Below are 13,299 nucleotides of genomic sequence, written 5' to 3' on the forward strand. Positions count from 1 at the left end.
AAAAAGAAATTAGCAAGAAGAGAGGAAAAACATCCATGCACTACCTTGAGAGTCCATGTTCTGATATTGGAAATCATTCAGTCCGCGATGAGTATATTGTTCCTAAAAAAACTGCATTTATAAGTAATGACTACATATAAATTCATCGAGGAGAATCACTTTGAAAAAAAAAAAAATGTGACGATCTGCTCTGCTCTGAGCATGTGGTCTTTGTTTGAAGTTTGTGTGGCTGAATCCATTCAGCTGTCACTGAGAGACAGCAGCAGCACTAGTCAGTCCACCCAGAGTGAGCCTATCGGTACAGGCGGGCGATTCTTCATCTCTCTTTCTCTCTTCAGTCCAGGATGGCAAAATAACACAGTGAAGGCGGATAGATTAGTATCTGCGTATATGGGAGACTGTTATTACAGTAAGTTTAGTTTCCACTAGAGTTAAACACTCTAAACACTGGCTTGTAAATGCGTATTGGTAAAATTAAAGTGAATCGATCGGAGATGTGGAGAGTTGTCCTGCTGCTGCTCACCGGCTGCGTGTGTGCGAGTGTGCCCGAGGAGCCAGCGGACAGAGCGGCTTCATCTGACGGGTACTGCAGCTGGATAACGCGGGCTCAGCCGCACGGAGCTGGAGGCAGGAGAGAGGGCTTCAATGAGTTCAGACTGCGAGTAGAAGGAGACCCGGAGAATTATCATCCCGGCAGCACTTATCGAGGTACAAATCACTATTTCAGCTGTTAGTGCCAGAGACGCTTCACAGCGCGCGTGCTTGTTTTGTGTCTCAAAAACTAGCTTGTATAGGCTTTTTATAGATTCAGTAGCTGTTGGATAAACAGCAATTACAACACCACATTAGCATTCGGCAAGAATGTTATTAGATTTTAATTGTTTTCAGGACAGTGGTATTTTTAATCAGTGTCAGGTCAAGGCAAGTTGGAATTTTTATACTAGTTAATTTTAATTTCATTTATTAACTATTGTCTGTTGTCTAATCATTCTGTTTTTACGGTTTTATAAATTGTTCATTTGAAGTGCTGATGAAAGCTCTTATATAACTTTTTAAATACAGATGTCATAAAAGATGGCTTCATTTAAAGGTGTAGTAATCTCCCAAAATTGTTGTTGAACACTGTTGATATTAAAAAAACAACCTAAACAATCCACCCCTCTCCCTCCCCCTCTCTTCATTTCTCTGCCTCCAAAATTCACAAACACTTTACAGCCCGCACATACTCCAAGCTGCTGTGTTGTCAAGTCCGCTATTTTCCCACGGAATTGGGCTACATTTAAGTTGTTGCCGTGGGTAACCTTCTTTTCTGGGGGTTTATTTCCACCCCCCTTTACGATTTCGTCACTCCAACACCCCCAAAACACCCCAAGACTTACAAATTTAGTCAAGAATTTGGCCCCCCATGGACAATTGGGATTGGGCTTTTTTTTTTTTGGGCTAGTTTTAAGTGGCCATTGGGCTACGTTGGGCTATGATGCACAGACCTGGCAACCCTTTCATGAATGCGCCAACAAGGACCCTAAACACAGCATTCTCAACAGTATTCTAGTGTTAGCTAGCCTCCATTCCACTCAATGCAGGAGTGGAAGTATTTATCCTAGCAGAAGCGAAGAAAAAAAATGCTTCATGAAAAATAAAGCAAAGATGATGAATGAACAACAAGGAAGCACAAACAACTGAACATACAGTACACAAGAGTAAATACAAGCAAAAGTTGATTGCAGCACAGCCGCTCCAGACAAACAATGACACTTAAAACTGTCCTGTAACTATGGCTAACATTACAACAACTGTCATTTCTTGTTTCCTTGAAACCACACAATCAATGTTACTTATATACGGAGCAGAATCAACGCGACCTCTGCATCCATTTTCATGACTTTCCGTGTAGGTCTCTTAAGCGCTGGAAAGCTTTTCTAATATTAAAGTGGGTCCTAAAGCTGTTGCCTGATCATAACCCTTCTTTTCCCAGTGATATTCCTCTGAGATTTTCTCTTTTGAATTGTCTATCATCTCAATTTCAACAGTGTTCTTTAAATCTCCCTCATGCAAACTCTCTGTCTTCCACCATCATATGCTGATTGGCTACACATCTGTTGTGTTGCTCAGTCCAACCAACTTTTCAACAGCATTTTTGAAAAACTGCTTACTGTACCTTAAATAGGCAGTGTTGTCATATATATATATATATATATTTTAAAAAGGCCTTGTCAGCTAGCCCTGCTCTCCCCTATGAGACTGTAAATTGTTGTATGCACCTGGTGTCAAAATTCTGTCTAATTAGGTAGTCTAGTGTACAAGGTTTTGAGACATGATAGGAATACTGCAGATAATGTCAGGTTTAAAATACACTTAACTTGTCTGTCTTTTTATCTACATCAAAAAACAACAACAGTATTTTACAATACATTAAACAAACTTTTACTAATTATCATTATCAAACATTATTTAATCATAGAGCAGTAGTCCATATACATAGTTTAATGTATAATTTGACTATGCAAATCAAAGTTTTGGTCATTTTTTTTTCTAACCATTTCATACAGTTGCATTGACCAATGATCTGTTTATATATGTGTTACAATGTATGTTTGAAAGATTTTGTAGATAAAAAGCATTTAAGCATAAAGTATAGAAAGAAGAAAAAGTATTGTAAATACAAGTTGTTTGTTACGCTGAGGATGAAGCGGGATCCAAATGCAGCACGCTTTATTCAATTCAATCAAAACTACACAAAGACTAGGGAACATGACTTGGGAACACAACCAACATCAATGTAACAACAACAAGAACTCACAAGAACTAAACTAAAAAAGAGGGTTTACAAGGGCAAACTAGCTAAACAAGAGCCGTGGCTAATCTGAAATACCTGGGGAGACTAATAAGGGGAACAAAGCCTGACATCACAACATTGTTATAGTTTTTTTTTTTTTTTTTTACTGCAAAAGAAGTGAAATGTGGGAGGAGATAACCCATCTAATTGTTCAATCAATGTATGGGCAAACACACTTGTGAAATGCTAACAATTCTGTAACACATATCTGATATAATTGTAAGTGTTTTATTGATTTTGGTCATCTGTGAAATCAGAAAGGTCATGTTGAATAATAATTGTGATTTAATTCCAGTAACCCTGTATGCAACCAACCCTGCATACTTCAGAGGCTTCACTCTGATCACTCTGAAGGAAGGGCACAATGGTGACCATGAGGAGGATTATGCTGGAAATTTCCAGGTGAGATGTATCACATGTTAAACATATACAGCATTTAATACAATATATGGCCCATGTGGTAATTCAATTTTATGTTTAATTTAAAGGGATAGTTTATCCAAAGAGAAAAATTCTGTCATTAATTACTCACCCTCATTTCTAACCCAAAAGACCTTTGTTCATCTTCTAAAAACAAATGAAGACCTTCATGAAGACAAATGCAAACACGATTGAGCTTCCATTTACCTTATTTAATTAGCTCAATATATGCATTGACCAATGTATGTGAATAAAAGCTTAAATGAAATCTGTTCATGATATAAAGTGATCATATCTCTTCAGAAGACTTTAATTAAACTGCTCAATTCATAGCAGATTACGTTTACAATGTCTTTGTGAACTTTTGGAAGAGTCAAAATTGCATGGACTTTCAATGAAGGGACATACAGTACATCTCCTCTTTCTTGAAGATGAACAAGTCTCATGGGTTTGTAATGACATGAGGTTGAGTAAATGAAGATAGAATTTTTATGCTTTGGTGAACTAACCCTTTAAAGGAAAATTTGATCTAATTTCATTATGTTGGGCCTCTACTTGATGTCCAAAGAGCACTAATTAAGTATAAATCCTTACAGATTTCACAGTTGGATTAGACATGATTTCATGAATATTATGCACCTTATAGTCCTTCTGGGACAATGAATTTGAGAAGATTCCACAAATATAAAGCCGATGGTTTCGTTTGTATTAATGCGGTCCTGATTGCCTGGCTGTGGGATCTACTGTACTCCCTTTGTGTGCTGAAGCCAAGCTCAGATTCAGCCACACCTGGCAAAGCTCTTACATCAACACCATATGCTGCCTCTCCGTACGAGCTCTCATGCTATGCCAGAGAGTGGAAACGGAACAAAAAAGGCCCATTAAATGTCACATAAACCATAAATCTCAGCTCCCTGCAGAAATGCTCTGCTCAAACCTGCTCTTGCACAGAAGAGATTTCTTGTATTTCTAGTGGGATGTATGTAGAACAGTGGTTTTGTTTCAGGTACCAGATTATACATTTACATTTACAATTGTGATGAACTCAAAACAACACCATACCAAAATTAATGTGATTGTTCAGCATTGAAAAGTAATCAAATTTATCTGTAAAATAAATTGGAATTTATTAAGAACTATTCTGGAGCAGCAACATGAAAGATTTTGATCGTTTTATGCTTTTGATAGAGTGTGCTTGGCCCAAATAATGTTTACTTTTGTTGAAAGTAAACTAATTTTAATTTTTGATTTTTTGATTTTTTTTTTTTTTTTTGAGGATGAGGGCATGTCACAACAACCTATCCATGTTGACATTTGTCTAAATTTGTTAGATTCTAGATTCTGACATCTAATGTCAGATGAATTTGGGCCAAAATACCATAGTTATATTTCTATCTTTACAAGCTTTTCATGATTATATGTGTCACATGACCGATGATAATGGCAGTTTCAAAATATAAACAAGGTTTAATCCACAAACAGGTGATAGAACGTAACTAGAGCCCGACCGTAATGGATTTGATGTGGTCGTGGTGCGACGCGCTTGTCCGCGCCACATCGAGATAAAAAGATCTTGGTGGGGATTGAGGTAGGCCTGTTATTTTTATTTAACAAAAAACTTCTGGAGCTTCTGAAGAGACAGTAAAACACAACTTGGGGGCGCTCAAACACAAAACTATCTTGCCGAGCACACATATGCTACGATGAAGAAGAAATACGCGTCACCGTCTACACAGCCAGGAAGAAATAAGACGAGGAAGATGCAAGGCAAGATGAATGTAGAGCTGCTGTTCTCGTTGGGGCTAGAACATAAAGAACTAAATGACAAACGCGACACATCTTGATAAAAGATAACTGTTATGGAGTGGTATTGCATGGCAAATGGGCGGCATCTAATGTCAGGGAATGAATTTGCATGTTCACTCGGCTCATCGTCAGCGAAAAACGCTTGGGTGTGAACACAAAAAACGCTGATGATGAATAACGTGTTTACGGGCCTTTTGTCTAACAGGAAGAAGAAAGTCATTTTTTTGAAAGCTTCAAACAGATTCAGTGTTTTCTTTTTGTCATCTTAATTTGGTAATTATTTAAGTTAAAATATATTTTTAGTCCGGACCAATTTTATGTTTTTATTTTCTATTTTATTCTGTTTTTATCCGTTGTCACTGTCAGAAATACTGACAAAATTTTATTTTATTTTTTTACGGGTCACATATACGTGTCAATTTTATTTTTATTTAATGTCAATTCAATATTATAATCTTATCAGTTAACGGTTAATAATTGATTAACGAATGGTGGTTGTCGGTCGGGAAAATTAACCGAAATAAGCATCCCTACTGGCTAGATTAAATTAAAACCACATATGAGGAATTGGCAGGCTGTGGAGAAATGTAATCCTCTGCAAAAATAGCGGAGCGCTGTCGCAGCAAGGGTATCATGTCGCAGGCTTACGGCATCGATAAGTGGAGCAGTGTCCGCAGACTCAATGCTTGTAAAATGGCAAATAATCTTTGTGTATTTTTGCTTTATACATTTTAGGCTTATTCTCAAATTCAGGTTGTGTTAGGGGGTGGGATTACTAGGTCATTTTAAGCGGACAATTTGAACAGATAGAATTAATTTTGGTCAGACATTTAATTTTTTTTTTCCTGGCCAATGTTCCGTGGGACATTGGTCCCTGGTCCATGGGTGGGACATTGTCGCAGTATTTATCCATTGACCATCTAGTTTCAAAGCACTGAAAAAAAATGTCTCAGGTTGTGACAGGTGATTGCTTCTAAAGCATCTATGTCATAGTCCAATGGAAAGAAAGTGCTTCCGGTGCAACTGGCATTAGCTTCGAAATTGCCGAAGCAAGTCGATAACAGGGATGCAGGAAGCATGGCAAGGCGATGCATCGTCTCGTTCCCTTCTCAGGGAACTGGGTTGCAGTCATAACCTGAGACGTTTCTTTTCAAGGGTACCCAAATCACCAGACTTACGAATGCCTGAGTGTCAGCCTGTTGTCAGAACTACCACTAAGTACTAAGCACTAAGCACCTGAGACCCTAGGGTAGCGTCCAGGTCCATATAAAACCTCACGAAAGTGAGCGGCAAGGACCAACCCACCGGATCACAAACGTCTTGAAGAGAAACCCCAGATTATAAGGCTTTAGAGGCCACCATACTCCATGTGAAATGAGCTGGTCAGAGGACTCATAAGCAAGAGAAATAGACTCAACTATCCACTTGCTAGCTGTCTGCTGAGACAGATTAGAGGCTGGAAGACCTTTCTTGGGTGATCCAAAGCAAACAAATAACTGATCGGATTTTCTCCACTGAGAAGTCCGATGAACATAAGTGTCGAGTGCTCGCACTGGATTAAGAGGAGCGTCTAACAGGAAAGCTCTATCTTTCCCTTTAATTTCTGCTAGTTAGAGTTAGGTTTAGGTGCTTTTGAGCCAGAGGTGTCTCTGTTTCTACAAGGGCTGCCGTAGACCACACAATTGCACTGGTGGTCTCATTATTAGCCCTGAGAGATAAATATGGGGCCAGACGAAGTTCTCGAACTCATCGGGCCCCACTCTCTCACTTCTGTCAAGTTCCCCCTGCAGATCAGCCTGATATGCTTGAACCACGGCCATAGTGGGAAGGCAGGCTCCGGTTTAACCGAACCACACCGCCAGTCCTAACTTTCAATCGTATTTGACGATAGTGGTCCTGACAGAACTGATTTTATTTGATAGGTAACATCCATATTGTGTCTTATTCTAATTGAATTCATCGATTAAGTGTAAATATTTGACAAATGATGCATACATTTAATTTAGTTAAAGTGTTAGTTCACCCAAAAATGAAAATTCTGTCAGTATTTACTCACCCTCATGTTGTTCCAAACTTCTATGTTTTTATTTGTTCTGCTGAACACAAAGGAAGATATTTGGAAGAATGTTTTAATCAAACAGATCTCATTCCCCTTTGACTACCATGGGGAATGAGATCTGTTTGATTAAAACATTCTTCCAAATATCTTCCTTCGTATTCTTCCAAATATCTTCCTTTGTGTTCAGCAGAACAAATAAACACATAGAGGTTTGGAACAACATGAGGGTAATTAATAATTAAATAATTTTCATTTTTGGGTGAACTAACCCTTTAAATTGCTTTATTGAAAGTAAAAAATGCAGATAAAGTTAAAGGGTTAGTTCACCCAAAAATGAAAATTAAGTCATTAATTACTCACCCCCATGCTGTACCAACTCCGTAAGACCTTCGTTCGTCTTCGGAACACAAATGAAGATATTTTTGATTAAATTTGAGAGCTGTATAACTACCACATTGGCTGCCTAAGGGACTGCCTCTTGACGGCCCAGAAAGTCAATGAAGAAAATGTTTAAATATCCCAAGTGACTACCGTGGCTCAACTATATGTTTATCAAGCGACGCGAATACTTTTTGTGCGAAAAAACAAACAAAAATAACGAGTTTATTCGACTATTTCTTTTCTTCCTTGTAGGCCAGAAACGAGACTTCCTTAGATTTCCACGACGCATGCGCGAGAATTGCGATCTGAAGTAGTGTAAGCAGATCGCAATTCTCGCGCATGCGTCGTGGAAATCTAAGGAAGTCTCGTCTCAGTTTGGGTGAACTAACCCTTTAAAATCGATTTAAACTGATAGGAAAAGACAATTCCTATCACTGCTGTGAACTGAGCACCACACAGAATGGGAAGAATGTCCAAAAACTTTTAGGAGTCTGTCCATGGCAGTTTAAACCTGCCAAAGGTACTAACACAATAAACACAATCAGTAAAATATTGTCTAATTATAGTTATTGAATAAATCGGACAAGCCCGAAAAATCATTTTTTGTCATTATCGCACATCCCTACCTCTCTCCTTCTTTGTCTCTGTTCATTTTGCTTGTTTCCCCAGCGAGCCCATCTTCGCCCTTAATAAGTGTGGGCACTGCCATACTGACTCGTCCAGTTAGAGCTGACACAAGGAGCCTTGCAGCCCTCTGCTTTGTTTATCACTGCATCTTGGAGAGACTGGTGTTAATGCTGGGGGTCATACATGCTGTTGAAAAGTTTCATGAAGTGGGATCTGTTTTGAGACTAGAGGCTTAATTGTTAACTGAATTTGGCTTTTGGCTACTTGTAATCTTCTTACTCTCACAACATACTGTGTTGGGTTTCTTACACATTTTTGTTTTTAATTTTCTGTTTACACAGAAAATTGAAAACAAAAAATCTATACTAAAAGTGTTATGTTATGTGGGACACTGGTACATTGGTGTAACCTGGGTGATCAAGGCTACCAGCTGAAGATTTGAGAGATATGTAAAAAGATGGGGAAATGAAGAAAAAGAGAATAAGAGAGAAAAAATGAGTGCTTTACAAGAGAAATTGCCTGCGATACTGCCGCTGTCAGAAACAGAGAGAGCACACTGAGTGATATCCAGATACTCCACATCAAAAGATAAATATTGAGAAAAAGAAACTTGAATGCAATCAAAAGATTACATTTCTGAGTGAAAGTTATAACTTTGAAGAGCTGATGGCTAAAGTGTGAAGACGAGGCATTGGAACTCCAAGTGAAGCCCGTTTTTGGCGATTTTTTTTTTTTTTTTAGCACTTCCGTCCCTGACGCGCAGACTCAAACAGAGCTTGACGACGTTGATGTGACGTGAGTAAACCGTCTGTCTTCTAGTGGCTGTGGCATGAGAAATCTGAATCATTCCCTTCCGAAACTTGCAGACGCGGAGAGTGTGAATAGGAGCTGTCCATGAGCTGGGAGCAGGAGACACTTTTGCTAGGTATTCTGATTAATTATTTTGTCATTTTGCCTCCACGGTTCCCGGATTCCGCGCGAGCTTCTTCTCCTGTCCATACGGTAATTTCTCTACTGTGCGACAGAGAGTCGCATGGGTATGACGCAATCGTTAGCCTACTTTCACTAAAACTGCTTCTACGGGGCCATAACATAAGCTACAAGGTAATGGAGCATTTTATACATTGTCGTGTTTCTTTAGAAATAAATAAAGGACAAATGGGGTCTTCAAACACCTCAGATGTAAAGTTATTCGCTGTCAAAGTGTCGCCAAAATTAATGGGAGTCAATGGGAATGCTGACGCAAGTGAAGTTCTGCTACAAGATGGCAGCTCCCGCGAGGTTTCAACTTCCGGTCGATGGATTACCCCCTTGATGTAGATACACGCAGTAGTGTGTTCCTGCACAACGGTGGCTGCAGTTTCAGGACCCCAGTTTTAGGACCGCAGTTCCAGGACCCTACTTTTTTTATGACAGTGCCACCTACTGAACTGGATGAGATAGTGGCTGCAGCGGTTTCAGGACCACAGTTCTAGGATCCAGGTGGTTTAATTTGTACATAGGATCAAGATCCACCTATTATCTTAAGTCTTGTTGAAAAAAAAATATGTATATATATATATATAGCTTTTTTCACAAATAAGATGAAATAGAAAAGCTCCTGCAGCAGGTGGATCAGAGCAAGAAGCATCAAGCTATATGACACAATTTAAAAGATTAATATTACACTTTTACTTAAAGCAACACCATGGAACTTTTCCTATTCGGTTGCCCTAGTGGTCGGAAACGAAATTGTCCATTACCGCTGTCGTAAATAGTTTAGCCTATCGTCGCACGCACGCTCGTTGTTTATCCAGCATCGGCTTTAGAATGAACAAGGTCCACAGACAAGGTAGATTATGTTGCATGATTTCATGAAAGGATGATGTATTGCGACATCAGAAACGAAGAAAAAACGGAATAATGACTATTGTAGCGCTTGACGTAAAGCAGTCAAATTTTGTTGTTTTTTGTTGTCGGGTTACTACCCGAACCCCGGAGCTCCGTAGTGCCAGTAAAAGCGATACAGACCCTGTCAGGCTATGGCAGAAGTGCATTTCACCCTGTTATGACTTGATGAACCCCTGATAAGATTTTGGAAACATTATTTTAAAGGGTTAGTTCACCCAAAAATGAAAATTCTGTCAGTATTTACTCACCCTCATGTTGTTCCAACCCCGTAAGACCTTCGTTCATCTTCGGAACACAAATTAAGATATTTAAGATATTAAGATCGCTCCTGCATACAGTCCGTAGGCTTCTTGAGGGACTCTCTCTTGCTGTCCTCGAAAAGTCATTAAAGACATCGTTAAAATAGTCCAAGTGACTACAGGGGCTCAATCTTAAGTTTATCAAATGACGAGAACACTTTTGTGTGCAAAAAAACAACAAAAATAACGACTTTATTTCAACTATTCCTTTATTTCTCCCTCTGCGCGAGTCAGGTTACTAGTTTAATAGCGTAAGCTTCTGTTATTGTACGTCACACGCATCACACACACATGACCAGCGTCGGCCAATAGTGAGCCTACGTGTGACGTAGCTCTACGCAATCACACTACGTTAACTGACTTACAGGCTCATGGAGAAGGAAGTGAATAGTTGAAATAAAGTCGTTATTTTTGTTGTTTTTTTGCACACAAAAGTGTTCTCGTCGTTTGATAAACTTAAGATTGAGCCCCTGTAGTCACTTGGACTATTTTAACGATGTCTTTAATGACTTTTCGGGGACAGCAAGAGCCAGTCCCTCAAGAAGCCTATGGACTGTATGCAGGAGCGATCTTAATATCTTAAATATCTTAATTTGTGTTCCGAAGATGAACGAAGGTCTTACAGGGTTGGAACAACATGAGGGTGAGTAAATACTGACAGAATTTTCATTTTTGGGTGAACTAACCCTTTAAGGTAAAAAATGTTACATAGTGTTGCTTTAAAACTCACTTTAATCCACCATCGAGTATTTGTATCATATCCCGGTCGCAGTTTGAAATGGTATTGAAGTCAAAAAAGATGTTGAAATATGTTATTTTTAGCATTTTATATGCAGCTAATGGCTAACCTTGCTTAGCAATACTGTAAACACTCTTTATTCATATGTAAATATCCAAAATCACACACAAACCACATATACTCGAAATCGTGCATTTATTAGATTCTTGTTTCAGGTGAAGAGATGTGTTTTAGCTTTGTTATCACGGAGGCCAGAATGAGGAAGTGTACACAGTAGTCATGTATGTGTTTGTACATTTTTATGTGGCATTTATTTTTTTTTAGTAAAACAAATCAACCATTGCCATCTAAAACTGAAAATCAAATATCTTCAAAGTATGGTTTTTCACATTTTTATTTATGACAATTATTTTTTTTAAATCACAACCAATTTGTATGATTTACAACATGTAAAACTGACACACCAACCTCCTGCACGAGTGCACAAAGGGGCTCAAAATGTTCAATTCATCACAAAAAATCAGTAAATTTACAGTTGGGAATATGAGCGACTGACATGACTCCTGAGCGGATCTTCAACCATAGTTTAGCAGCCAGGACTCGGGGCTTCCGAACACCGCGAACACCAGGCTAAACCGTTCATCCAAAATGTCACGGTCATCGTGCACGAGCTGCCCAGCACAAACTTCCAAACTTTCTGCCTCCTTCACTTGGTCCTCCGTTGTGCAACAAGAGGTGAGACGATAACAATCCGGCTTTAAATTCGGTATATTCGGCAGTTTCTTTTCCAACAACGGACCGAATAGCTTTTCTCACGTCTTTCTCCGCTGCCATTACTGAACTCAAACTGACGCGCTTACATCAACGTCACCTTTCTCAGCCACTCCCTCTATTCACTGATTGGTCCTACAAAAAATTGATTTCTGGAAACCTAAGGATATGGAGCGATCCCAGACGTAGTACTGAAGTAAAATGAAATTGAGCGGAAGTGCGTAGGAGGGCGCAGCCAGGCTACCGTTTATTGACTGGCAGGGCGAATCTCATCAGAATGTCTTTTAAAAGCTGAAAAGGTGTGTCAGCTGTTGTTTTTGGTGTCTCTTAAAATCATAAGAAACGTTCTTCTGGCTCCAGATTTTCAGTAACATAACAATAGCAAACATACACTTGTTCTTTGACCGAAATATCAGTTGTCTCATTCATAATTACAGCGAAAACCCCTGCAGACTGTACTTCTCTAATTAGCTTTCTCAAGAAATCATGAGCCATCATTTCAATCATCTCGTTTAGGATGTCATGAGAGAGCCACTTGTTCTCCTGATGAGCCAGCCATGACTTTAACTCTGGGATATCTTTAGCTGGCACATATAGCATCTGCATAAAATTGGATTCTTGGTCAGTTTTTCCTTTAATGGCCACTCCCTGACAGGAAAGAAATTGGAGAGTAGAAAAAAATAGCCAGCAAAGCGATTCTGGCATTAGCCATCATTGTTTCAGGCAGTGCGATGCATATTGCACTTTTCATGAGATCTAAATCGTTCGAGTGCTTTAGCCCAGCTCGAAAAACCTTCTTGAATGAAAGCTTTGAACAATTCTTTGTCATAGGTTGATGATGGAAGAGTGACATTCATGTTTTTAGCTGAAGTGCAGATGTTACAAAATACTTTGTGTTTGTGGGAGTCATAAGCTATCTAGAGGAATTGGTCTTTCCAACTAGCCTGGTATGTCCTTCCCTTATGTTGTCGCCAATCTTTACTGCGACTGCTAACTTCACTGTTGCTCCTAGCTTCGCTGCAACTAGCTTCGCTGTTGTGTGCTTCTGATAGGTCACTTGTGGTAAATACCGACACACTCACATTATTTTTAGGTTCACAGTAAATCTGTTCATTTTAGTCTCACTCAGAATCTGATTACCGAAATCATATACTGTTTACACTCTACACTGTATAGTGGGGGGATTGAGCGAGAAGAGCGGATTGAGAACCGCTGTGATTGGTGGATAGGATATGGAGCAGGCGACTGACAGTGACAGCGAAATAACCAATCACAGTGTGACAGCACCAACTCTAATGTTTCATTTTTAAATGAATGTAGCCTACTGGCAGTCTGGCTGCTGGCACACGTGGGTGCTCGGGATTTTCCGATCGGCGCCTATGTCCTGGACAAGCGAGATGCATGAACGTATGTAAAAGGCGAACCGACCATGGTGACCTCATTGTTGTTGAACTTTGGTTTTGAATTCATC

At 39.3% G+C, this 13,299-nt stretch overlaps 1 protein-coding gene across 2 annotated transcripts in view; it reads left to right on the forward strand.

Moving 5' to 3' along the window:
* The first annotated feature begins 201 nt into the window (after window positions 1-201).
* spon1a (spondin 1a) overlaps window positions 202-13,299 on the forward strand; it is a 224,035-nt gene continuing 210,937 nt past the window's right edge. The window contains exons 1-2 of one of the 2 annotated variants that reach the window (XR_016169862.1): window positions 202-708; window positions 3,132-3,238. Coding sequence is in view for 1 of the 2 variants with exons in the window: in XM_089135387.1 (XP_088991513.1) it covers window positions 459-708; window positions 3,132-3,238 (357 nt within the window). In the remaining variant the exon portion in view is untranslated. The remainder of the gene's footprint in view (window positions 709-3,131; window positions 3,239-13,299) is intronic. The other variant, XM_089135387.1, reaches the window with a different exon arrangement.

Source organism: Pimephales promelas, chromosome 10 (assembly GCF_988280905.1).
Source record: "Pimephales promelas chromosome 10, fPimPro1.hap1.1, whole genome shotgun sequence".
NCBI lineage: Eukaryota > Metazoa > Chordata > Actinopteri > Cypriniformes > Leuciscidae > Pimephales > Pimephales promelas.